Genomic DNA, 27888 nt, shown 5'->3' with positions numbered 1-27888 from the left:
TAACGTTACAGGAAGTTCATTAAATAACTAGTCTCTTCCAAAATGGTTTAACAACAGAGGTAGGGTCTTCCCACCCCATCAGCTGGACCTCATCTCTCGAAGCCTGTTTCTCCGTCTACCAAAGGGCAGGCATAGTCCAACCCCAAAAAGCAGCTGGCTTGTGGAAACAAGCAGCCTGGTTCCAGAGCCTGGGTTTGCGTCATGGCTTCACCACTCAGGGGCTGGGTCACCATATAGCCTCACTCATCAAAGGAGGCTGATGCCCGCTGATCGCCCTGAAGGGCCATTTTAGGAGGCACACCCCTCATCCAGGCAAGTGGCCCTAGGACAGCCAGGGGCTGCAAGGGGCCATGCTGGACAGTAAGGCTTAGGTCCCAGACAGGGCAGGTCTGCAACTTACTGCTGAAGCGCACGGGCTGCGCCACATTCACCGCATGGAAATGCTTGGGGTCGTTGCCTCGGGCCCGGCCTGGCCGCGGATCCACAGCCTCCTTCCCATGGTAAGCACGCGACTCTCCAGTCACTTCTGAAAGCAAGAAGAGAAATGGGCTGTACACACTGCTCATGCAGCAGCGGGGCACACAGTCTCAAGTGGCTCTCTGTGGCCAGTGCCAAGATAAAGCCCAGTGTAGCCCGCCTACTCAGGGCTGGGAAAACCAGGTTGGAGGTGGGAGGTAGCACGTATTGCAGTTATTCACTTGTTTTTTAAAAATCCGAAACCTTGCTGCTCAGGCCCAGTGGGTCACATGCACTTCTTACTGAAACTATTCTTTTTGTTATTACTAATATGAAATGAAATCTCTCCTTCATTGCATTTTCTAACAGGCAACTGTTAGCACAGCACAGGGTTAGTCATTCCTCCTGAAAATCCCTCAGCAGCTCCAGTTCATGGCGGGCAGGCGGGGAGGAGAGGTCTCTCCAGAGCCCAGGCTTCCCCTTCCACCCCAATGGCCTGGGAGCCTCTCCTTAGTATGAAGAGGGAAACACTGTGTGACACCCTCCTTTGCATTACTTGCACTGGGCCTGAGCAGCAAGGTTTCATAGATTTTATAGGTGTCTGTGCACCTGCCTGCTGGTGCCTCTCACGGCCTCAAGGACAGGGCCTTCTGATATTCCTGCCTGGCTCCTGGCCACCTGGCACAGGCCCTCATGTGCAGCTGGAAGTATGAACAGGAAGCTGAGGATGAGGAATAATTCTAGTTTTATGGACCACGGTCTACTAGCAATTCACATATCGGTGCTTCCACAGTCTCTCTGGGGAGGGGGGGGTCTCCCATCCAGAGAGTACCACTCTCCCCTCTCTTCAAGGTGAGGGGTGATGCAGAGACATGAAGCTATGTACCCGAGGCACAGAACGGGAGAGTCAGAGGCAACATCTCACCTGGGCCACATTCCTCCCCACTCTGCCCGCATGGGGGCATCTTGGTGCACAGTGAGGACACCTGGTGCAAGGTCAGGACAAATAGTGTTGAACTTGGGTCTGCATGGTTGCATGCAGAAGGAGGCCTGCTCTGCTTCCAGACGGCCTGAGGCAGAGGATGTGGGGGACCTGGGCATGGCGTGCAGGTGGCCTTCTGCAAACCCACCTTCCCTGACTCCATGGTGCCCCACTTGACTGAAGCTCCTCCAGCTACCTGGTTTTGCTCATGTCACAGACCCTGATGTTATTTTCATAAATAAACTGTATTTTTTCTCATTATAAAATAACATGTGAAATACTTAAGAAATGCGAAGTTTGAAAAGCCAAAATATATAACCTGTTACTATGCTAAGGTCTGCTGCCCTTCCAGTCTTTTCTTTTTACATAAATCCCTAAAAATATTGGGATCACATCACTCCATCTTATGATTTGCCTTGTAAGCTTAAGACTATAAATAGCTTTCCATATTCCTAAAAGTGCTTAAGAACATCACCTTTAATGGCTGCACAGTATTTTGTGAATGGATTTAATTATAATCCCCTAATGGTTCGAAGTTCAGGTTGTTTGCACTTTTTCATTACCCTACAAAAGGTTCCACAGAACAACCTGTTTACAAGTCTCGGTGTGTGTGCTCCTCCTTATTTCCTTCTGAGACCCTGGGTAAGTCACGAGCCCTAGCAGCTCTGGTTCCTTCCCCACTAAATATTCAATACAAGTATTTCCCTTCCCAGGCATGTGATGGGGATCAGGAGCCATCAGATTACAAATCTCTCTCAACAAATGTGCTACAATGTCTGAGATAAGTTCAACGCAAGGCAAGGCCGTAAAGCAGAAACACAGTCAAGGCCCCTGGCGCAACCTCACTGCCAACACAATGACCTCATTGCTGCCATCCATGTGCTGCAGCTGCTCTCTTCAGGGCGACATTGGCTCTCCAGGACTGGAGTGGCCCATCCACATCCTAAGCACTGTCACTCCCAGCAGGAGACTGGCAGCTCTGACAGAGGGCAGTGCTACAACAGGCATCCCCTGACTTCCCGGGAGGCAGGCACAAGAGTGGGGAGAACCACACTGGGCTTCTGGGGGATGGTTGGACTGGAGATAAAGACAGAGGGAAACAGAAGGGCTTCCCAGCAGAGGGCACAGCCTGGGCAAAGGCCAAAGGTGGACACGTCTAGGACAAGCTTGAGGACAAGTGTGGGTGTGGTGAGTACATGTTTCCCTACGCCTGAAATGCACGTCTCCCTCTGTCTGCCCCGACAAGCAAGACCTGCGATTCCACTTTGTGTCTTGGCCTCTGCCCCAGACCAAGCACAGCAGCACCCAGTATAGGACAGACCAAAATGCTCACAGAAAGACACATGAATCTGGGGCACAGGGTGGGGAGAGAAAGAAAGGGTAAGAGTGTGCTGCTGGGGCCTGGATGCTGGCTGAAAGCAGAGGGGGTATGGGGCAACAGGCAAAACGCTTAGGGAAGTCCCCAGAAAGCCAAGTGGTGATGGGGGAGCCACTTTGCACTGAACAGGCTTCTCCTGCTTGCTCAAGTGGCAATTCTGAGCCCTTCTCTTTTCTATTATTTCTCTTCACAATCACCCACAGCCATGCCCTCATCACTCACTTGTTCAGTGCCACTATGGGAACCCACCAGCGCAGACAAGGGACTTCCCAGTGTCCTGGGGGCCAAGAGAAGCAAGAAATGGGTGCAGCTGGGGAGGAGACAGAGCTCACTGGAGTAACATCCTCATAGACCCCTTACGATGACCTCTAACAATACAGATTTCCTTCTGCAAACCACAGACAGCGTTTCTTCTTAGGACCGGTTGGCAGGTGTGAGCTGATGTATGTGCAGTCAGCCCCAAGAACTGCTTTCAGATGCAAACAACACAAAGCAACTTTCCCTCTCCCTTCCTCTCCTCTTCAATCTCCTAGGGCACTCTCCTAGGCATGGGGAATCCAGCAGTGAGCAAAACAGTGGATGATCCTGTCCCCATTTACAGAGAGGTCACACACTCTGCCCGCCTTCTCTTCCATCCAGCAATTGGCCGTGGGTATACTTACGTCCTGTGATTGGAAATGGAAGAGTCTGAGTGTGTACCCCAGCCCCCAGTCCCCAGACCAGCCTGCGATCTTGAAAAGGGTACTCTCTGCACCACAAGCTGCCATCTGTGTTCTGCTCTCTTCAGGTGTCCTCGCTAAGACTTCAGAACAGCTCTGGCCACCAAAGACAGAATGGGAGTGCACGGAAGGAGACGTGAAGCAAGGAGAAGCCAACATGGTTGACCCGGTACTAAAAAAGCTGAGGGAAAGGGAAATGTCTTACAGATGGGAAAGTATACTCAGAAGTGTTATGAGACTTGCTTCACAGCAGAAGTAAAAAACAGAGGGGAAATGTGAGCCCTCTTCTTCCTCCATGTCCACAGGACCTGAGCTTCCTCCCACCTCACAACCCAGCCACCGGCCACTAGAGGCCTGTCTCTGCCCATCTTCCCAAGCAGCACAGTCCTGTGTGCCCTGCGGGGCTCAGGGAAGCCCCCTCTTGCTCCCCTGGGCATGCTAAGTTTCCTGCTTTCCCAGCAAAAGCCTCAAAGGGAGAGCTCAGGGGGCCACAGGAGAGCCGCGAGTCCAACAGGGAAACTGAGTCAGGGCAAGCAGTGGCAATGCTTGCTTCCCAACGTTCGTTATTTGTAAATAGAGGACAAAATGTGAGTGATTCTGTGTTTCTAGGAACACATAACTTGTTCAAATGTGGCATTAGGGTCCAGACGAGCTTGTAACCTCTCCAAATAAAGGGTTAGACAGACCAGAGCTTCTTTAGTGTCCAGGTGGACATTCCAAGGCATGTCATTTTCCTTCTTTATACCAAAACATGGTAAAAAAAAAAAAATCAGATATAGGTAAGTCAAGTAACACTTGCTTACCAAAAGAGGATTTCTAACATCAGAGAGCCTGAAAATATAACGTTTTGAATGGTATTTCCATTATGTCATATACTCTTTACATTCTTTGCCTTCCCAGCCAGGGTCACAGAGCTTATTAATAATCTTCCTGAGGTAAAGGTTTACCAGTGGGCAAGCCCCAGGACCACCATCTTTGTCTCCATTCTATCAAGGTTTTGAGACCTATGCTTTTGAAATACCAAACAAGGGGCACCTGGATGGCTCAGCTAGTTATGCCTCCAACATTGGCTCAGGAGATGATTTTGTGATTTGTGGGTTTGAGCCCCACATCAGGCTCTGTGCTGACAGCTCAGAGCCTGGAGCCTGTGATTCTGTGTCTCCCTCTTTCTCTGCCCCTCCCCCACTTGTACTCTGTCTCTCTCAAAAATAAACAAACATTAAACATTTTTTTTAAATTTTTGAATACCAAATGAGGACTTATGTTTTCTCATTTTATACCCATGTGGACAATATATAACTCAACACAGAGAATAACTGCAAAATACAGCCCTGTCAGTTCCAAGTTCAAAATCTGCCTCCCCCATTTTCAAGGGTCCACAAATGTCTCAGGCACAACTTCACAGAAAGATATGCCTTACCTTCCATTAAGGATGGTGACAGAAGCTGAAGCCATCAGACAGTCCTATGACACACTCAAGATGTGGCCGTGGGTCTCAACTGCCAGGACAGAGATGGCAGAAGCAGAATGACCTGGTAGGAATCCTCACCTCAGGTCTTAATTCTTATGTCTATCACAAGATATGCCTCCCCTCCTCCCAGTCACCTGCTCCTAATCCCATTTCCTAAAGACATCTCCTTTACTTGTTTCTTCTGATATTTATGTCCATATTTTTAATAATAGGTATACCCAGCTATTTCCAGTTTTATCAATTTTGAATGTTGGCCATTGACTTAATATTAGGACAGGTACAGGTTTAGCTCATATACACTCTTACCCACCTCCCCAACAGAGTAAAATTTAATTGCATAATTAAAGTTAGTGGAATAATGGAAGTATTCTTCACCTGTGAGCCAAAAAGCATACAAGGTATTTCATTTCTCTATAACTTCCTTTTTGTCTTGGAGTTAATATTTGCTTTTATTTTATTTTATTTTATTTTATTTTATTTTAGTTCAGTTTGAGAGAGAGTGTGAGTGCATGTGCAAGCAGGGAGGGTCAGAAGGAGAGGAAGAGAGGAAATCTTAAGCAGGCTCCATGCCCAGTGCGGAGCCAGACTTGGGACTCAATCTCACAACTGTGAAATCATGACCTGCGCCAAAGTCAAGAGTAGACATTTAACTTACTGAACCACCCAGGTGCCCTATCTGCATTAATTTTCGAATTTGCTTAGGTTTTGGCATATCTGTTGCTATTCTTTCCAGTTGCTATAGCAAATAACAAAGGCTAGCAATAAAAAATTTAAACACTTAAAACATCACATCAGAATCTCCTGGTTCCACTGTTCCCTGGGAAGCCCCTCCTCTACTCCCTACTGTCTATCACTAGTCTGAATGGGCTGCTCTATGGGCTGGGGCATGGTTGTGATCCTAGGGGTCCATATGCTGTTCTCCTGTACTGGACCCTCTTTCCTGACCCCCTGGTCACCTTTTTTTCTACTTTACCCTCTCCTTTTACAAGACATATCTTCCTAAGAAAGGGCAGGGCAACTTTTCTGAATCTTTCCATATCTGAAAATGTCTTTATTCCATTCTCATGCATGATCGGTTCCTCTGGATGTAAAACTCCCAGGTTCATAACATTTTTGAAGCTTCTAGAGATATCCAACTACATGAACATATTCATTCACCTCTAGTCTCCCCTGAAACTCATTAAAACAACAGTAATGGAATTTTTAAAAAGGCATAGTCACAAGGACAAACAGAAAAGAAGATGGTAAAGTTGTAAAAACTGGAAAAGAGAAGTAATAATTAGCTGAAGAAGGTGACCATACATTGTAATTTGCCTGGGGATGATCTCAATTTGTGCCTGTTGTCCAAGGATCCTATCCAGTTTATTAGCATTTGCCAGTCTCAAAACTTTTTTTTGTTGTTGTTGTTTTGGTTTTTTTAGAAGCAAATCACTCAACTTATTTGAGCCCAGAAAGCTAACTTTTAGGCCAACAGGTGGGCAAGTAGAAAAGTAAGGCATCTATAATATCACATGTCAACTATACTTCAATTAAATTTTTTTTTAAAAAAGAACAAAAAGTAAGGAATTTGGCAATACTTAGCAAAACTACATACACACTGACCCTCTGACCCAACAATCCTATATTTAAGACTTAATGTGAAGATATACTTTCAACAATTTGAAAGGGGGGGGGGGAGACATATGTACAAGGTTATTTATTGTGGCATCACATTTATTTAGTCATAGACTAACAAGAACAACCTGGCGACGACGATGTAGGAGGTTAAATAAAGTATGGTACGTCTCTAAGATGGAGTGCAGTACAACTGTAAAGAAGAATGAAAAAGATCTTTATGAATTAATATAGTGACTTTATGGGTATTTTGTTAAATTAAAAAAGAGGGGCGCCTGGGTGGTTCAGTTGATTAAGTGTCCAACTTCAGTTCAGGTCTCGATCTCACAGTTTGTGAGCTCAAGCCCCCGCATCAAGCGGTCTCCTGTCAGCGAGGAGCCAGCTTTGGATCTTCTGTTGCCCACTCTCTCTGCCCCTGCCCCTCTCTAAAATAAATTAACATTAAAAAATATTTAATCAGCCAGAGAAAGACAAAAATCTTATGACTTCATTCATATGAGGAATTTAAGATACAAAACAAATGAATATAAGGGAAGGGAAGCAAAAATAATATAAAAACAGGGAGGGGGACAAAACATAAAAGACTCTTAAATATAGAGAACAAACACAGGGTTGCTGGAGGGGATGTGGGAGGGGGGATGGTCTAAATGGGTAAGGGGCATTAAGGAATCTACTCCTGAAATCACTGTTGCACTAACTAACTTGGATGTAAATTAAACAATACATAAATATGAAGGACTGAAAAATAAATAAAATTTAAAAAATAGAAAATATTATAAAACAAAAAAACACACCATTGAGAGTATACACAGTAAGATATTTTATGTAAGAAAGGCAAAGAAAAATAAGAGGAAATAAAGTATACATATATTTGCTTATTTTTGTAAAACAAAACAAAAGCAAACTCAAGAAAGATAAGCTAGAAACGAATGGAATTACTTACCTATAGGATGTGAGTGGGAACAACAGGGCAAAGGGAAAAGGAAAGAGAATTTTTTTTAACGTATGTATGTATATATGTATGTATGTATTTTTATAGGCTTTATGCCGAACATGGAGCTTGAACTCATAACCCCAAGATCGAGAGTCACATGCTCTACCAACTGAGCCAGCCAGGTGCCCCTGTTGAGAACTTTCAAATATATGTTTATATATAGTTATGGCTTATGAATCTTGTTTATGTTTTACATATTCTAAAAATAAATCAGTTACACAACCTTGTGAATATACTAAAAAACATGAAATTGTATACTTTAAAGAGGTGAATTTTATGGGACATGAATTATATCTCAATACAAAAAAATAAAAAACAAATTAAATCAACAAGATGAGGAGGCAAAGTTCTACAACTGAATATAAACAGGATGAAATATTAACATCATCACCCAGAGAAAAAAAAAGAATGAATACTAGTGACTTTGACTTGAGAACTGACTATACCCCATCAGTGGGAAACACACTAATAACATAAAAAACTATAAAGAAATCCTGGAATTCACTTAGTAGGTGTGTTCTTGGTAGTGGTATAGGAGTAGTAATTCCAAAACTACAAATATTTTAGGACTGGCCAAATGGATAGTGTTGGGAACCAAGGTTCTTACCATGGGAGAAAGGAAATAAAAAGCATGAGATGGGAGGAGGAAAGGAAGAACTTTAGTATAGACTAGAATTGGAAGTGTCAGTAAATATGAGCTTATTGTTTAACAAAAGGTTCCCTAGCTTCATCCACTGAAAGAAGTGCCTAGAAGCTATAATGCCCAGATAACAACGAGCACAGCTAACACTCAGATCTTGGTTTCTAAACACCATTCCTCACTGAAAGGAACAGGGCTCTTTAGAGAAATGCTTGAGTCCAGGTCTGGGACAGGAAAGCTACAAGATGAACCTGGAACATTTTATAGTGGCAGGAAACAGGAAAGATCTTTATAAAATAATTTATTAAGTGGAGTACGTATAGTAGAATTACAAAATCACCTGATTCAGGTAAGAACCATCAATATAAGCTAAAACAACTGAGTGTATGATGGTTGGACAACACTTAGAATACCACTCTGCAGATTACTCATTACTTATTCATAGATTACTTTTCATTACAAAAGGGGGGAAAAACATTTACTGTAGTGAAATTTGGCAAACGTTAGCTTAATCAAGTGATCAAACTTAACATCACCAATAATAGGACAAACTGACCTCATGTGCCCTGATGGGTCACTTTACAACTTGCTTAAAAAAAAAGTCTCACCCAAATCTAATAATGAGAAAACAGACAAGTCCATACTGATGGACATTCTATAAAACAACTGGTTTGGACTCTTCAAATAAGTCAATGCCATGTTGAGATCAATAATAATATTTTATTTATTTATTTATTTATTTATTTATTTTTTCAATATATGAAGTTTACTGTCAAATTGGTTTCCATACAACACCCCGTGCTCATCCCAAAAGGTGAATAATATTTTTTTTAAAGGCTAGGGACACTTCATGATTAACAGATAAAGATGGCAAGAAAAGACGATATGTAACCTTTGAATAAATCCTGCATTTAAAAGAAAAAAAAAACTGTAAAAAGTATTTGGGGGACAACTGAAAAACTTCAATATGAACTGTATATAAGATAATAGTATTGTAAAGTTTCTTGCATGTGAAAAGTGTATTGTGTTATGGGATCGTTCTCATTCTCAGAAGACAGATACATTTTAGGGGTAAAATGTCATGATGTCACTAATACACTCTCAAAAGAGTTCAGAAAAAAACGTGTAGAGAAAACAACTGTAGCAAATGGCTATGGGTTGGTGAATGCAGGTAAAGGCAATATGAGCATTCACTGTATTACTCATGCACCTTTTCTATAGACCTGAAATTTCTCATATTAAAAGTCAGAGAAAGAAGGCAGCTGACACACCCAGATCTCCTCACCGATACTTGGTGTGCTCAGGTAACCCTGTCCCTCCCTCACCCCAGCAGCAGATGGGTGATTTATGGATGAAAAAGTCAAACAGGTGGTCTCTTGGTAAAGTCAGAGTTCTGTACTTAGAGATGGGAGGACAGACTCCTAGCCCCTCTTCCTTCACTAAGCTCCCAGAACCCCAGCCTCCAGGCAGATTTGAACATTTTGCTATGGAAAAATCTAGCCAGCCCAAGATAGAGGTCCCAAAGGGGAGGAGACCCCCAATGAAACAGTCCAGCCAGTCCACTGTCCAGATGGGCCCAAGAACACAGAACTTTCAGTCTCTCTGCCACACACAGTAGACAGGCAAGGACCACCAACCCGAGGAGAGCCCTCAAATTAAAGTCAGACACCAAACTGTAGAGGAAACAACACAGAAGAAATTCATATGGAATGGTTAAACAAAAATGTGCCATTAACGTACTCAAAATGAGAAAATATATCGTATCCATAAAACAAGAATGGGATGCTATTAATTTTGTTTTTTGAAATGTTTATTTTTGAGAGAGTGAGCTAGCTAGTGGGACAGAGGATCCGAAGCAGGCTCCATGCTGACAGGAGACAGCCTGATGCAGGTCTCGAACTCACGAACTATGAGATAATGACCTGAGCCAAAGTCAGACGCTTAATCGACTGAGCCACCCAAGGGCCCCTGGGATGCTATTAAAAAGGAACATATCTACAACATTAACCCCCCAACCAAAGAAAAAGCTCTTCTAGAAATGCAAACATGATGACAAAAATGAAAACCTGTTAAAAGATGTGGTGCAAGTAGAAGCTTCCTAAGTAAAACAAAAAGACACAGACACAGAAAATTGGAGACTGAAAAAACTGAAGATAAGTCCGTGAGCTCCAATTTCCAATAACAGTTCTAGAAAGAGTAGACAAATGGAAGAGAAAAAAACTAGTGTTTTCTTTCCCTAAAGAGACAGGAGTTTCTAAAATGAAAACACCTCAGTGGCCAGCACAATGTACCAAAAGATACTCAAAATTTCCAAGAAAAAAAAAAAAAACAGGCTTGGTTCAAAGAACCAGAATTATGGCCATCAGCAACGTTGAAAGCTTGTAAAAATGGAAGAAGATCTTCCAAATTGTAAGGGAAACTTACTTGTTTAAGCAGGCTCCACACCCAGTGTGGAGCCCAATGTGGTGCTTGAACTCACGACCCTGTCTGAGATCAATACCTAAGCTGAGATCAAGAGTCGGAGGCTTAACTGACTGAATCACCCAGGGGCCCTGGGAAAGTTATTTTTAGCTAGTAATTCTAAATCCAGGGAAATCTACCATGTATGAGGGTAAAATAAAGGCATTTCCAGACAGGCAAGCAAGGAATCAAAAACTTTTTGTCTTCTGTGTTCCTTTTCTGTAGAAGTTTTTAAAGGCACTACATTACTTAAATGAGGGAATAAACCAAAACAGGAAACCAAAAAACAGGATCTAACATAAGACACAGGCAGACAGACATGAGGGAGAAATCTACGGATTCTCCCATGCTGATGGTGAAGAGAAGACCCAAGAGAACAGCTGGGAAAGTGGGCAGCAGGCCCTGCCAGCACGAAGCCAGACAGGTGAAGACAGGGGGCTCCAGGAGAGAAGGTTCCAAAATCACTCCAGCAAAATAATGTGATAGATCTACAACTCCGGGGAAATTAGGACAGAGATTTGTTCTGCTAAGGACTTTTTTTTTTTTAATGTAAAGGTACAGCTACTTTGGGAAACAATTTGGCCATTTCTTAAAAAGTTAAACATAAATTTAAAATATGACCCAGAAATCCCACCTGTATCTGTGTATTTGTCCAAAGGAAATGAAAGCATATGTCCCCTCAAAAACTTACACACTGATGTTCACAGCACCTTTATTCACAAAGTGATAATAACTCCAAAGCCCATCAAATAGTGAATGGATGAACAAAATGTAGCATTACCCACAGAATGGAAAATTTGGTGAGGAAAAGGAACTACTGACACAGGCTGCAAATGGATGAACCTCAAAAACATAATGCCAAATGGAAGAAGCTAGAACACAAATGGTATGATTCACCTTATAGGACATGTCCAGAAAAGCAAGTCTATAAGACAGAAAATACATCATTAGTTGCCTGGGACTGGGGGAGGGAACAAAGAGTAACTATAGACGGACATGGAGATCTTTTGGGGGCAATGGAAATGTTCTAAAATTTACTGTGGTAATAGTTACAGAACTCTGTAAATTTTACAAAAAAAAAATGGTTAACTTGTACGCTTTTATTTTTTATTTATTTTGAGAGAGAGACAAAGAAAGAAAGAAAGAGCATGCGAGCGCACAGGCATACATGCACACGGCCAGGGGAGGGGCAGAAAGAAGGAGAGATAATCCCAAGCAGGCTCCACACCATCAGCGTGGAGCCAGACGCTGGGCTCTAACTCATAAACTGTGAGATCATGACCTGAGCCGAGATCAAGAGTCAGACGCCTAACCAACTGAGACACCCAGGCGCCTTGACTTGAATGCTTTTAAAAGTGATGAATTTTGGGGTGTTTGGGCGGTGCAGTCGGTTAAGCAGCTGACTCTTGATTTCGGCTCAGGTCATGATCTCGCAGTTTGTGAGTTTGAGCCCCACGTCGGGCTTTGTGCTTATGGCGCAGAGCCTGTTTGGGATTCTCTCTCCCCCTCTCTCTGCCACTTTCTTTCTCTCTCTCTTGCTCTCCCTCTCTATCAAAATAAATAAACTTAAAAAAAAAAAAAGACTTTAAAAGGGATGAATTTTATGGTACATAGATTTTATCAGTAAAGATGTTAAAAAAAATTGAAAAAGACATATAAAACATTTTTTAAGTATATAAGTTTTTTAATTTATTAAAAAAAAATTGGGGCGCCTGGGTGGCGCAGTCGGTTAAGCGTCCGACTTCAGCCAGGTCACGATCTCGCGGTCTGTGAGTTCGAGCCCCGCGTCAGGCTCTGGGCTGATGGCTCGGAGCCTGGAGCCTGTTTCCGATTCTGTGTCTCCCTCTCTCTCTACCCCTCCCCCGTTCATGCTCTGTCTCTCTCTGTCCCAAAAATAAATAAAAAACGTTGAAAAAAAAAATTAAAAAAATAAATAAATAAAAAAAATTAATGTTTATTTTTGAGAGAGAGAGATAGAGAGAGAGAGAGAGAGTCGGGTAAGGGCAGGCTCTGTGTTGACAGCAGAGAGCCCAACGTGGGCACAAACACAAAATGTGAGATCATGACCTGAGCTTAAGTCAGATGCTTAGCCGACTGAGTGACCCATGTGCCCCCAATACAGTTTTTTTTTTTAAAGGCAAAACAAGAGGCACCTGGGTGGCTCAGTCCGTTAAGCGTCCGACTCTTCATTTAGGCTTAAGTCATGGTCTCACTGTCATGAGATCAAGCCCTGCATTGGGCTCTGTGCTGGGCGTGAAGCCTGCTTGGGATTCTCTCTCTCCCTCCCTCTCTCTCTCTCTCTCTGTTTCTCCCCTGTTCACATGTACTCGCTCTCAAAAAAAAAAAAAAAAAAAAAGTTAAAATAAAAAGAAAACTACATGGATGGACTTTGAAAACATTATACCAAGTGAAAGAAGCCAGACACAAAATACCTTACATTGTATGACTCCATTTCTGTAAAATGTGCAGAAGAGTCAAATCCATACAGACAGAAAGTAAGTGGTTTCCAGGGACTAATAAGGCTTGAGAGGAATTGGAGAGTGCCTGCTGATGGGTACAGGGTTTTATTTTGGGGTGACAAAAATGTTCTACAATTGGAGTGATGGTTGCATGACTCTGTAAATATTCTAAAAACTACCGGAAACCATATTTAATGGGCCACTTCTATCTATGGTAAGTGAATTACATCTCAAGTTATCAAAACAAACAAAAAGATGATGAGGACAATGTTCAACTCTGGGGTAAAAACAAAATGTTTCACCAGCAAAAAGGAAATTAAATTATCCTTGATGCCCAGCCAAAAACAGGACCGACAGGGAGCAAGAACTCTGGGAGTGAGGAGACGAAGGGGGAAGAGTCAGCCACCTTGTTCAGGGAAGATCAACAGGGAATGCCTAAAACCATGGAATTTTTGGAGACACAGATAAATACCAAGTGAAATCAACATCTCAAGTAATCTCAAATATTTGCTTCTGAGAAGTAGGAAACAGGGCAGGGGAGTATCAGGGTTGCCATTTCTTTTTTATTGAAAAAAAATTCTTTATAACATTTATTTATTTTTGAAAGACAGAGAGAGACAGAGCATGAGCGGGGAAAGGGCAGAGAGAGGAAGCAGGCTCCAGGCTCTGAGCTGTCAGCACAGAGCCTAACCCGGGGCTTGAATTCCTGAACTGTGAGATCATGACCTAAGCCGAAGTTGGATGCTTCCACTAGGCACCCCTAAGGTTGCTATTAAATAAAAAGTCTTATAGAACTATTTGAATAATCAGATTGTGTGTACAAATAACATCAATCAAGCAACAACTAAAATTTTGATTTAGACCATTAAAATAAGCTCCTCTTTGGATCCAGGTGGCCTTGCCCCACTGTTTCCTCACACAAGTACTGCTGCTAAACATCTCATGTTATTCTGATTCCTGATCTTTTCACCGGGACCCATGCTCGCTCTCCTTGGACGCTATGTTCACTGTATTCCTAACACACTGCAATTACACAAGGTATCTTGTCTAAGTCTTTTAAAAACTGTTGTGCCCTAACTCCAAAGCTGTATGATGTCTTTACTATTCCCTCTGCTCCTGTATTTTTTCTGTTTTCCTTAAAAAAAAAACTCTTAGGGGCACCTGGGTGGCTCAGTTGGTTAAGCATCTGACTTTGGCACAGGTCATTATCTCATGGTTCGTGGGTTCGAGCCCTGCATCCAGCTCTGTGCTGACAGCTTGGAGCTCAGAGTCTGGAGCCTGGAGCCTGTTTCAGATTTTGTGTCTCCCTCTCTCTCTGCCTCTCCCCCACTGGTACTCTATCTCTCTCTCTCAAAAAAATTTTTTAAAGAACTCTTAGTAATCAGAAGTGCGTGGGTGGCCAAGTCAGTTAGGCATCCGACTTCAGCTCAGGTCATGGTCTCACGGCTTGTGGGTTCAAGCCCCTCATCAGGCTCTGTGCTGACAGCCTGAAGCTCAGAGTCTGGAGCCTGGAGCCTGTTTCAGATTTTGTGTCTCCCTCTCTCTTTGTCCCTCCCCGACTCACACTCTGTCTCTCTCTGCCTCAAGAACATTAAAAATTTTTTTAATAAGGGGCGCCTGGGGTGGCTCAGTCAGTTAAGCGTCCAACTCCAGCTCAGGTCATGATCTCGAAGTCGGTGAGTTCCATCCCGCATCGAACTCTGTGCCGACACTGGAGCCTGCTTCTGATTCTATGTCCCCACTCTCTGCCCCTCCCCCACTCGTGCTCTGTCTCGCTCACTCTTAAAAATGAATGTCAAAAAAAATTAGTTTTTTAAATAAAAAAATAAAAGTACTCTTACTAATCAGATTTTCTGGACTCATTTTTTAATAGGTAAGAGCTCATTCTTGCTCAATTGTTCCTTTTCACAGCATTCTGTTCATGTTTAGAAAATAGATCATCTGTGTATGTGTATATACATACATATTTTTCATTGTGTCAAAACACATAAAATTTTAACTATTTGGGGGGGGGGGTGCCAGGGTGGCTTAGTCAAGCATCCGTCTCTTGATTTTAGCTCAGGTCATGATCTCATGGTTTGTAAGCCCCATGTCAGGCTCTGCACTGACAATGCAGAGCTTGCTTGGAATTCTCTTTCCCCTACCCCACTCATGCTCTTTCTCAAAATAAATAAAATATGGGCACCTGGGTGGCTCAGTCAGTTAAGCACCTGACTCCTGGTTTCAGCTCAGGTCATCATCTCATGGTTTATGAGTTTGAGCCCCCACATTAGGCTCTGTCTGTGCTGACAGCGCGGAGCCGGCTTGACATTCTCTCTCTGCCCCTCTCCCGCTCACTCTGTCTCTCTCTCAAAAATAAACTTTAAAAATAATTAAACTTAATTTTTTTTTTAATTTTTAACCATTTTTAAGGACACAGGTCATAGACCCTGCTTTCAATTGGGTATAGATGCAGAAGAGGAGTTACTGGATCCTGCGGTAGTTCTATTTGTAAGTTTTTGAGGAACCACAATACTGTTTTCCACAGGGACTTTACCATTTCACATTCCCACCAATTGTATACAAGTGTTCCAATTTCTCCATGTACCCACCACCATCTCCACATCCCCACCTCATCCCCGCCACATCCTCACCAGCACTTGTTTTGAAAGCAGCTATCCTGATGGGTGTGAGGTGGTGTCTCACTGTGGTTTTGATTTGCACTTACCTAATGATTAATGATGTTCAACATGTTTTCACGCACTCTTTGGCTATTTGTATGTCTTCTCTCGAGAAATACCAAGGCCCTGTGCCCATTTTTAAACCAGATATTTTATTGCTGAGTTGGAGATTTTTTTATATATATTCTCAATAATAGCCCTTCATCAGATATGAGTTGCAAATATTTTCTCCTAACCCATAGGCTGCTTTTTCACTCTGTTGAATGTTTCCTTTAATGCAGTTTTAAATTTTGATGTAGCCTAACTTATCTATATTTTTCCTTTGCTGCCCATGTTTTAGATGCCACATGTAAGAGGTCGTTGCCAAATCCAATGTCATGAAGGTTTTCTCCTGTTTTCTTCTATTAGTTTTATAGTTTCAGCTCTTATACTTACGTCTTTGTCCCAGGCTGGATTAATTTTTGTATGGTGTTAAGTGAAGGCTCTTTTGCATGTGGTTGTCAGGTTTTTCCAGCACCATTTATTGAAAATAATCTTCCCCTCATCCACTGAACAATGCCCTTGTGGAAAGTAATTTCACCATTTCTGGGCTCTCTATTCTATTCCATTGGCCTATATATCTGTCATTATGCCAGTACCACACTGTCTTGATTACTGTAGCTTTGTAGCAAGTTTTAAAATCAGAAGTATGAGATTTATAACTTTGTTCTTTTCCAAGAATGTTTTGTCTATTTGGGGTCCTTTCAGGTTTTATACGAATCTTAGGATGGAATTTCCTATTTTGGCAAAAAAGGTTGTTGGCATTTTGATAGGGATTGTACTAAATCTGTAGATTGCTTGGATAGCATTGACAGCTTCTTAATTCTTCCAGTCTGCAAACATGGGATGTCCTTCCATTTATTAGTATCTTCTTTAACTTCTTTGAGCAATGTTTTATAGACTTCAGTGTACTAATCTTTCACCTCCTTGGTTAAATTTATTCCTAAGTGTTTTATTCTTTTTTAAGCTATTGTAAATGGAACCATTTCCTTATTCCTTTTTGTTCATTGTTAGTGTATTTTGTGTCCTTAAACTTTACTGAATTCTTTTATTAGTTCCAACAGTGTGTGTGAGTGAGTGAGTGAGTGAGTGTGTAAAATCATGTCATCTGTGATCAGGGATAATTTTACTTCTTCCTTCTCAATTCTGATGCTTTTATTTTCTTGTCTAAATGCTCTGGCTAGAATTAATTCCCATTACCATGTTGAAGTGATGAAATCCTTGTCCTCTTCCTGAGGAAAAGCTTTCAGTCTTTACTACTGAGTATGATGTTAGCTGTGGATGTGTCATCTATGGTCTTTATTATTTTTAGGTAGTTTCTTTCTATTCCCAGGTTATTGAGTGTTTGTTACCATAAAAGAATGGTTAATGGTTAATTTTGCCAAGTATTTTTTTCTGAGCTGAGATGAACATGTAGTTATTTCCCCCACACTCTGTTAGTGTAGCACTATATTACATTGATTGACTTTAATTTGTTGAACCATCCTTGCATTCCAAGAGTAAATCCATTTGGTCATAGTATATAATTCTTTTAATGTGCCGTTAGATTTTGTTTGCCAGTACTTTGTTCAGAATTTCTGCATCACTGTTCATGGAATATCAGTCTGTAATTTTGTTCCGGAAGCTTGTTTCCAGGAATTTTCCATTTCATCTAGGTCAACCAATTTGTTGGCATATAATTCTTCAGAATACTCTCTTACATAATTCTTTTTATTGGTAATAGTGTCCCAACTTTCATTTCTTCTTTTAGTTATTTGGGTGTTCTCTTTTTAGTCATTCTTGCTAAAGGTCTGCCAATTTTGTTGATCTTTGGGTTCATTGATTTTTCTGTTTTCTCTAATTTATCTCTGTTCTAATCTTTATTTTCTTCTTTCTCCTGGCTTTGGGTTTAGTTCATTCTTCTTTTTGTAGTTCCTTAAGGTGTAGAGTTAGGTTTCTGATTTGAGATCTTTTTTTACCTTTATTTACTTTAGAGAGAGAGAGAGCACTTGTGAGCGGGGGGTGGGGGGGGGAGGGAGAGAGAGAATCTTAAACAGGCTCCACGTTCAGCGTGGAGCCCAACATGGGGCTCATCCCATGACCCTGGGATCATGAACTGAGCTGAAATCAAGAGTTGAACGCTCAACCACGTGAGCCACCCAGGAGTCTCTTTTTTAATGTAACATTTACAGCCTTTTAGCACTGTTTTCATTGTATCTCATTGGTTTTTCATATGCAGTGTTTTCATTTTCATTTGTCTCAAGATATTTTCTAGTGTCCTTTGTGATTTCTTCTTGACGCTAAGAGTACTGAATTTCCATTATTTGTGAATTTTCCCATTTTCCTCTTACTGTTCTAGTTTCATTCCATTGTGATTAGAAAATATACTTTGTATAATTTCAATCTTTTAACCTTATTGACTAGTTTTGTAGCCTAACGTATGGTCTATCCTGGAGAATGTTACCTGCGCACTTGAGGGGGAAAAATGTGTATACTGCTGTTGTTGAGTGCTCTCTTAAGTCCTCAAGGCTCTGCTTACCTTTCTTTGTCTGTCTTGTTCCAGAGACTCAATTTCAAATGTCCTGTAAATTCACTTAGTCTTTCTTCTGACCAGTGGAGCATACTGTCCCTCTAGTGGATTTTTCAATTCAGTTACAGTATTTGTTTGGTCTTCTTTTTAATTTCTTACTCTTTGTTGGTGTTCTCATATTGTTCATAAATTATTTTCTTGATTTCCTTTAGTTTTCTGTGGTTTCCTTTAGCTTTCTGAATATATTTAAGATAGTTTTAAAACATTTGTCTAGTATGTCCAATGCCTAGGTTTCTTCAAGGATAGTTTCTACCACTTAATTGTATTCCTTTAAATGGGCCATGTTTTCCTGTTCCTTTGATTGCCTTGTGATTTTATTGTTGAAAATTGGGCATCTGAATAAACAGCCACCTTTCCCAGTCTTTGCAGACTGGCTTTGTCTTTGAAGAAGACCTTTGCTAATTAGCAGGGTTTGTTCTGAGCCTTGAGACCAGCCTGGAGTGAAGGCTTAACGTCTCCTCAAGTCTTTTCCGCACATGCATCTTGCCTGAGCCTGTGTGTGAACTTTTCTGATTCTTAAGTATACACAGCTGTTCTTAAAGGTCTTAATTTTGGGGCGCCTGGGTGGTTCCATCAGTTAAGCATCTGACTTCAGCTCTGGTCATGGTCTCAAGGCTCATGGGTCTGAGTCCCGCGTCGGGCTCTGTGCTGACAGCTCAGAGCCTGAAGCCCACTTTGGATTCTGTCTGTCTCTCTGCCCCTCCCTCGCTCATGCTCTGATTCTCTCTAAAAAATAAACATTAAAAAAAAACAAACAAACAAAGGTCTTAATTTCACAGAGTGTCACCCAACTCCTCAGGGTCTTAAATATTCGATTGTATCCCTCACCCCTAGTACCTTGCCCCAGGCATCTGCAGCTCTGGAGTCCCCTTGCAGCTTTCACAAACACCATTTTCACAGCTTGAGATATGAGCATCCCCCCCCCCACCCCACCCCACCTCAGAGAAAACAGGTATCCCCAAACAGCCCCAGACAAGCTCAAATATTGCAGGTAAGGTCTGCCCTGCTCCCTCCTGGTAGAGGCAGGGAATTTGCAACTGGGCTGTTGCTCCCCTCAGATCTCCTGTGCTGGGGGCGGGAGGAGAGGGGGAGGGGAGTGGGTGGTGCAAAGGTGCGTAAAAATGCCACCAAACTTCGTACCATTTCAATGTGGCTTTTTCTTGACTAGGTGTTCCTGTAGACCTGTTTTCCAGAGCTTCTATAAAATTATTTTAGCTATTCTCTAGTTTCTTGCTTCATGTGTGCGCCCTCTGTTTGGGGATGAGGGTTTGAAGTTTCCTAGACTGCTGTTTTGCAAGATGTCAGATATATTTTCAAAGTTTGCTTTTTCTCCCTAAATTCTAAGTCTTTCTCATATATATCAGAGGTTATCATGTGCCACATTTTGCTCTAAGCACTTTATAGGTATCATGTTATGTAAGCCTCACCACAACCCTAAGAGGCAGGTACTATTATTTTTCCCATCTTATACTAGAGGACAATGAAGTTCAAAACCCATCTTGCCCACAGAACCACAGCCAGTAAGTGGTGGGGGCAGGGTTCCAGCCCTAGCAGCTTGGTTCTAAAGCCACCACCATTTTTCACACAGCAGAGTTAGCCACCTCAGGTCACTCTGTGCTGACCCTTTTGGTCCAGGATGCTTTTTATTTAGAGTCCAGTGAGCATCCAGTAGATGTCTTTTTCTAGAGTCGAGAAAGCACTGGCTGTCTTTCAGGTCTAAGAGGAAGGTGGTCCAGGGGCACCCGGGTGGCTCAGTTGGTTAACCATCTGATTCTTGATTTCAGATCAGGTCATGATCTCATGGTTTGTGAGATCAAGCCCCACACTGGGCTCTGTGCTGACAGTGCAGAGCCCGCCTGGCATTCTCTTTCCCTCTCTCTCTGCCCTCCCCTGCTCAATTTCAATCTTGATCTCTCTCTCTCTCAAAATAAACAAACATTTAAAAAAAGAAGGTGGCCCAGCTTATCAGAGGCTCTATAAACACTAGTGGGGTTCAAGTGAGCCTCAAGGTGGGGAGCAGAGTAGGAGAGTCAGCCTTTTAGTTGGGAATCCTCTATTATGTTCATACCTCTTCTACCCCTTCCAGAAGTGCCAGTTTCTCTAGGAAAGACTCCTCAAATCCTTTGCCTAGAGAAACAGCCCTGGCTGCTGGCACTGGAACAGCAGGGCAGAAAATATGGCTGAGGGTCTCACCTGTCCCCATAGAGAATTTATCTTAATTCCTCTTTTTGTCTCTTAATATTTATTTAAATTAACTCTCAAAAAAATATTTCAGTGGAATTGACACACAATGTTATATTAGTTTCAGGTACACAACATAGTGATTCGATTTCTCTGTATGTTACGCTATGTTCACCACAAGTGTAGCTACCATCTGTCACCATATAATGCTGTTACAGTATCATTTACTATATTCTTTATGTTGTGCCTTTTATACCCATGATTTATTCATTCCATGTTTTATTTCATTTTATTAATATGAAATTTATTGTCAAATTGGTTTCCATACAACACCCAGTGCTCATCCCAACAGGTGCCCTCCTCAATGAATTCCTCTGTCTTCAACCTCCACGGCTTCCCTCTGCTGGGCCTGGTGTCTCCTATTTTTGACTTTAAGTCCAAGTGTTGTCCATCAGACATATAATGCAAGCCACATTTCAACAAGAGAGGAAATTAATTTTAATAATTTAACCCAATATATTCAAAATACTATCATTTCAGCACATAATCAATATAAAAAAGTATCATTGAGGTGTTTTACTCTTTTATTGTACTGAGTCTGATATTCGGCATGTACTTTACACTCCAAGTCCATCCTTTTTCGAAATGGTCACAGTGCTCAATAGCCAAACGTGCCTCCTGGGTACTCTACAGGGCAGTGATGGTATAGAAAATAAACCTCATGTCTGCCACTAGGAGAAAGAATCCTCTAGTTATGCAGAGTGAGAAGGGAGACAGGTGGTGAAGGAGAATCCCACCAACTCCATCCGTTCCCATGCCACGTGCCCACCAGCCTCAGTATCTCACGCCTCCAAGCCTTTCAGGGGTGCTGCTCATCAAACTGGCCCATTTCCTAATGGTCTCTCTCTCTCAAGCAGTCTCACGGTTACAGTTTCTCTGCCATGTTAAGTCAGTTTTCACTCGCTTCCTATTGGCTTTTCTTGGGGGGTGGGGAGGGGGAAGCTTTGATAATATCTAACATATTCCAAAGAACATATATATAACACATATTTAAGAAATAAAGCCTAAAAATACAGTTGTGAGCCCCCCATCTCAACCCCCACCCTACTTAAGAACTCAAACATCAGCTGTAGGGTTGTTTCTCCCAGTTTTATCCTCTGTCTCCCCACTGGGGAAGAATCAGGAGCCTGAATTTTGTGTATCAACATTTTGCCTTTTTTCTTTTGGTTTACCACACATGTATGTAGCTATACATAAGATAATGGTCACTTTGCTTGTCTTTATTGTACTGTACATACTTTTTGGCAACTTGCCTTCGTAACCTACAGGCTGTCTTGAAGACCCACTGATGTTGCTGCAAGAACCTACCATTCACTCACTGTCGTTGGTCCATAATATGCCATCGTGTGAACAAAGACATTTGGGTTGTTTCCAAGATGTTTATTAGTATGAAGAGTGCTACAGAATTTCTCTAGAGTTCCACCAAATGGAAATCATGGATCACAGAATACAAGAATGTTCAGCTTTGCAAGTTAATGCCGGTCCATCAATTTACCTTCCTCAACAGCAGCAGATTAAGATTTCCAACCCACTCACACCCTCTCCAACACTCAGTTTTGTCAGATGTCTTAATTTTTGCCAACAGACAGCTTAATTTTTGCCAATCTAAGTAACTGTAAAGCGGAATCTCACCGTAGCCTTGGAATACTAATGAGGCTGAGTATCTTTTTATATGTTTAACCACTGTTCTTGTTACTTTTTCTTTGACATGCCTGTGCGTCTTGTGTCCGTGGGTAGGAGTTCCTTAAATGTGCTGGACTATAATCCTTTATGGGCTATACATGTTGCAAATATACTCCCACTATGGCTTATCTGTTCACATTCTTTATGGGTACCTTTTGATAAAGGGAAGATCTTAATTTTAATCTAGTAAACTGGTCACTTTTACTTTAGAGTTGATATTTTTTATGACTTAAAAACAAAAACATGGGGCGCCTGGGTGGCTCAGTCGGTTGAATGTTGGGACTTCAGCTCAGGTCATGAACTCGCGGTTTGTGAGTTCGAGCCTTGCATTGGGCTCTGTGCTGACAACTTGGAGCCTGCTTCAGATTCTGGGTCTCCCTCTCTCTCTGCCCCTCCCCTGCTCATGCTCTGTCTCTGTCTCTCAGAGATGAATAAATGTTAAAAAAAAAAATTAAAAACAAAACCAAAAAAACCTTTCCTACCTAGGTCATAAAAAAGTATTTTCCTAGACTGTGTTCTAGAAGCTGTTCTTCAATTAACCTGAAACTGGTTTTTCTGTACATTGTGTATACATTCTTTCCCAAGTGTCACACACTATGAACTGAGGAATCTATCCTCTGCCCCAGAGATACGTAATTCTACTTTTGCCAGGTACTGTTTCTTGGGCCTATTTCTGGCAGCTCTTCTGCTGCATGGGCCAATCTGTGCTTCCCTGAACCAACAGTCAAGTCAGCCTCGACACTGATAAGGCAACTGTTCACACCTTACTCTTCTTCAAAGTGTCCTACAATATTAGGACTTCATTCTTCCAAACGTTTTAAAACTGACTTGTCACATTTCCCCAAAACCCCTGTGGAGATGCACTGAATCCACAGATCAATGTAAGAACAGGTGACTTAACCACATTGAGTCTTTCTAGCCAAGAAAACCCTGTTTCTATTTATTCAAATCTTCTTTAATGTCTAATAAAGTTGTACACTTTTCTCCATTTAAAAATTATATGCATCTTATGTTAGTTCCCATTTACATCAAATATAGTTCAGTCAGAAGAACAGAAATCATGCTAGGTATTTCAAAAAGAGAGGAGTTTAATAGAGGGAACAGGTCCTTTCAGAACAATCGAAAAGGCTAGAGTGTGCATAAAAGTGAACCACCTGAACCTTCCCTTTTACCTCTGCAGTTGTAGTCCAGAGTCTGGAAGCTGCCCACAGCACAGGAAATGACAGAAAACCTCTGCCAGTTTCACAGCTGCTCTACAGCCCAGCGGCAGCCAGCCAGAGGAAGATGTGGAAACCCTGCACTTCCTCATTTGGGGCTAAGCCCATGCACCCGCACCACTGCCAGAGGAAGAAGGAGCCCACCTCCCTTCTACCTTGCAAACTTCATGGGCAGGATCTCATGGGCCAACTGACATCCAAAGCCTGCTGGCAGTGGGGTCTGAATGTGATAGCCCCAGCCTTGCAGGCCAGACTATATCCAGCATGCCACCCGTTTCCCATCTTCCCCAAACATGCTGAAATTACTGGTCTACTGTTACATCTTTTCCCATTTTCTTTGTCCCTGTGGTTTTATGTTTTTATACTCTTTCACTAAAATTTTAGCAGGCTTTCAGCAGGATGATGAAATAATCTTGTATGGTCTCTCCAGAAGTCCTGAAGTCCATGTTCAAAAACCTGACCAAGTGTGGCTAAGGCTTTGCACAGGTTTACTTAAACTCTCCCCAGATAAAGGAAGGCCACAGCAAAAGTGGTTATCAGCTAACCCCCTGTCCACACTCCTCTCCCCACACACAAAGATTTTTCTTCTTTTTCTTTGTTTCGGTAGGGGGAAATGTTAACGAGGATTTCACATACTTGTGATGTTTTTAAAAAATTAATTTTTAAAAAATAAACTAGGAAAAATTGGACACAATTTCAGCAATTATTGATTTACAGAAGTGAGAAACAAGCATGAGAAACAAGCATTATATTATTCTTTGTATATTTTGATAACTTTCATTTCTCAGAATTCCAACTTTAAAAACAAATAGAAATCAAAGCTTATCCCCTACCTGGATCATGGCATGCCACTATCCCATGGAACAGACAACAGTACCAGACCCAAGAGGAGGCCAGGAGTGAGCCTGGAGGCGGACAGTGCCTCAGCCCTTCTACCTCTCCTGGAATACTCCTCGGCCCTGTCAGGCTTCCCTGAGTTTTCACGCACTGCCATGCTCATCAGGCCCTCAGTGGTTGGGGCCTAGAGCACATTATCCATCCACTCAGAAATCTGGGCTCCCGTTGGATAGACTTTATTTCTCTTTTCTGGGGAGAAAATATGGCAACCTATGTAACCTCAAATCAACATTGTGCTGAGCAGACTTGTGACCCTCTGTGCCAGACCATGTGACCCAGAAATCAAATCTAGTCCCTGCCTTTATCAAATCCACAGCAGATGGAGAGATGAACAAGATGAACTAGAGTGGCTACTACCGTTTTCAGGTTCTATACAACAGGGCAGTTACTGTGCCTCAGCAAATAAGTTGTGTTCTACTTTAAAGCAAACGAAGAATCATTTGGTTCTTTGCTCACAGTATTCTCTAGGAGGCTGGATATGAAGTCTCACCCTGTAAGTCAGACCTGGGGAAGCTCTCAGTCACAACCACTGGTCCTCAACAGATGACCGAACATGGAATATCAGCACCCCAAGCACTGAGTATTTCATGCTCTCCGGGCTGGTACCAAAGGAAGGTGCAGGTGGGCTCCCAGACACAGGGCTGTCCCAGAAGCTTCTGCCCCAGCTGCCACCATTCAAATTCATCTGGAAAGGCAAGTACCTGACCACAGACATTTACAATCCAACGAACAGGCTCAAGGGATGACGGGGGGTGGGTAGGAATGCCCTCTAAATGGCCATATTTTCAGGTAAATTCAGTCTGACCAGACCACTTCTGTTTCTTATTTGGAAGCCCCTTCAAAGAACTGTCCCCAGCTCAAGTGTCACCTATTTGATACCCTACTGGATCTCCCTGGTTGGAGTTAATTGGTTTTCCTTCAGTACCTGACTTACAGGAATTATAACACTCCTTCTATTTACTGAATGTTAAAAAGGACCTCTGCTCTAGGCCAGGTCACACTTAGAAGGAGGACAGGTCTCCTGTTCTCAGGGAGGTCTAGAAGGAAAGATCAAGCATGGGTACAGGTAATGGTGAGAATTACCCATGGTTTGGGGCTCTTGGGTGGCTCAGTCGGTTAAGCGTCTGGCTCTTTGATTTTGGCTCAGGTCACAATCTCGCAGTTGTGAGATCAAGCCCCGCATCGGGCTCCGTGCTGAGCATGGAGCCTGCTTGGGATTCTCACTCTCCTGCTCTCTTTGCCCCTCCTCTGTTTTCGCATGGGCAAGTGCGTGCACTCTTTCTCTCTCTCAAAATAAATAAATAAACATTTAAAAAGGAATTACCAGTGGGGTTCTGGATGCTGTCACAGGGAAGGAGCAGGTGCTGGCAGAAGCAAACCTCCAGGCAGAAGGCTCAGAGATGCCTGCTTGCTGTGGTATCATCTGAGCCAAGCCCTGAAGGACAGGTAGGATCTGCCCACATGAAAACAGAACAAGAGAATCCCAGGAAAAGAGAAAGGCATGAATGAAGCATGTGTTTTCCACACACGCATGAGCACAGGGAAGACACTACCACCTCCCACCCCCAGAGAACCAGAGATGTAGCAAACACTGTTACTCATGGGTATGTCAGATTCCCTGAAGGTGCTGGGACAGAAACCAAATGGAGAACCAACAATTTAGACTTTCTGTGGCATCTGCATAGATCTTTAGGAGCCCATGCACTGTCAGGAGAAAACCAAGTGAAAGATTACTAGGGACTGAGTGAGCAGGATGGGCTGGCTGAGCCAAGACAGTCCAAATGACCCGCAGGATTCTAGCGAAGTCTCAAACGGCACCTATCTCTAGAGCCAGGTATGGGGGGAGGCAAGAGGGCATCACACTTCAGGGGTACTGCTCTCAGGGCCAGCAGTGCCTTCTGAAATGTGACGTCCTTGGCATCCCTCTTGCCTCATCCCAGCCCCAACCCTGCCGTCTTGCAAGTTCTGGGATCTGCCCATGTTGGGCATCTATTTTTAAAAAGCAGAGAAAGAGGGGTGCCTGAGTGGCTCAGTCAGTTAAGCGTCCAACTTTGGTTCAGGTCGTGATCTTGTGGTTCGTGGGTTTGAGCCCTGCATCAGGTTCTGTGTTGACAGCTCAGAGCTCTCTGACAAAGAGCTGTGTTGACAGCTCAGAGCTTGGAGCCTGCTTTGGATTCTGTGTCTCCCTCTCTCTGCCCCTGCTCATGCTCTGTCTCTCTCTCTCAAAAATAAACATTAAAAAAAAAATTTTTTTTTTAAGCGAGAAAGAGAGAGGGGAGAGGGTTAGCTCAACATAACCTTCCAATGAGTGGATACAGCACTGGCTGCAGCAGACATCATCCTCCATCCCCCCCCCCCCCCCCAATCACACAGCTGTCATGGAGAGGCAGGGCCACTGGTGTCCACCTGCCCGACACACTCACCTGGACAGTCGGCTTCATCGCTCTCATCCTCACAAGTCACCCAGCCGTCACACTGCCAGGGGAGGGGGATGCACTGGATGGCACCACTGCGACAGGCAAACTGCCCTGGGTTGCACCGCAGTTCTGTGGAACCAAAGGGCAAGAGGCCATTGAGGAAGCCGCAGCAGCAGTGGAGACCTGTGACAGCCAAGCCTGCCACCACCGGGTCCTGCTGCCGCTCAGACCCATGAGCGTGGGCCCTACACAGTCAGCCTGCCCACAGCCCACCTCCTCAGGGGCCTGCACGCGTGCCCCAAGGAGGAGCCAAGAGCTGTGCCTGTGACACAAGTCCCCAGAGCAATGCACCCCCAAGACATCGATCTTTATGCACCACCTCAAATACACACTTGACACTTCTGCTCCGAGTCAGGCCCTGCACTAGACTACAGAGGTCACAAGAGGGCACACCTCTCACCTCCTGAGGGATTCTGGGTCAACAGGGATGAGACACACACACACAGGTTTCTGACAAAGGGCAAATCAGTAGGGAGCACCACAGGAGTGCTCAAACAGCATGAAGGAAGGAGAAACTGCCTGCACCTGAGGGGCTCTGGAATCCTTCTTAAAGAAGGTGGATGTAAACAGGGTTCCCAAGGCAGGTTGACGGTTTCAGTAGACACACCTGATGTAGGAAAAGAACATTCCAGAAAAAAGTTAAGGCTTATGGAACTATCACAAGGCAGGAAAATATGCCAAATAGACTTATATTTCTGGTCGTGAGCTGACAAACGACCAGAAATATAAAAAAGGTCAGACTGTGGAGACTCTGACCCTTACGGAGAATGTTGTAGACAGCCAGAGGTAATTTAGTCAGTTAAGTAACATGATGATATCTGTGTTTTAAGCAAGGTAGAACTGGCAGTGATTTCTGGAAACAATTATAATAGAGGTACCACACAAAAATATTAAATATTTCAGCAAAGTAAAAGCTTGAACTGAGGCAGGGT

At 43.0% G+C, this 27888-nt stretch overlaps 1 protein-coding gene across 3 annotated transcripts in view; it reads right to left on the bottom strand.

Moving 5' to 3' along the window:
* The window catches only part of DGCR2 (DiGeorge syndrome critical region gene 2), a 99262-nt gene that overhangs the window by 37542 nt on the left and 33832 nt on the right, over positions 1-27888 (bottom strand). For all 3 annotated transcript variants that reach the window (XM_042962750.1, XM_042962753.1, XM_007091582.3), the window contains exons 2-3: positions 26903-27025; positions 401-526 (exon numbers count right to left, since the gene is read on the bottom strand). In XM_042962750.1, coding sequence (XP_042818684.1) covers positions 401-526; positions 26903-27025 — 249 coding nt within the window. The remainder of the gene's footprint in view (positions 1-400; positions 527-26902; positions 27026-27888) is intronic.

This window comes from Panthera tigris, chromosome D3 (assembly GCF_018350195.1).
Source record: "Panthera tigris isolate Pti1 chromosome D3, P.tigris_Pti1_mat1.1, whole genome shotgun sequence".
NCBI classification, from domain to species: domain Eukaryota; kingdom Metazoa; phylum Chordata; class Mammalia; order Carnivora; family Felidae; genus Panthera; species Panthera tigris.
The sequence above is the reverse complement of the archived record's forward strand: the minus strand, read 5'-3'. Positions and strand labels throughout refer to the sequence as shown.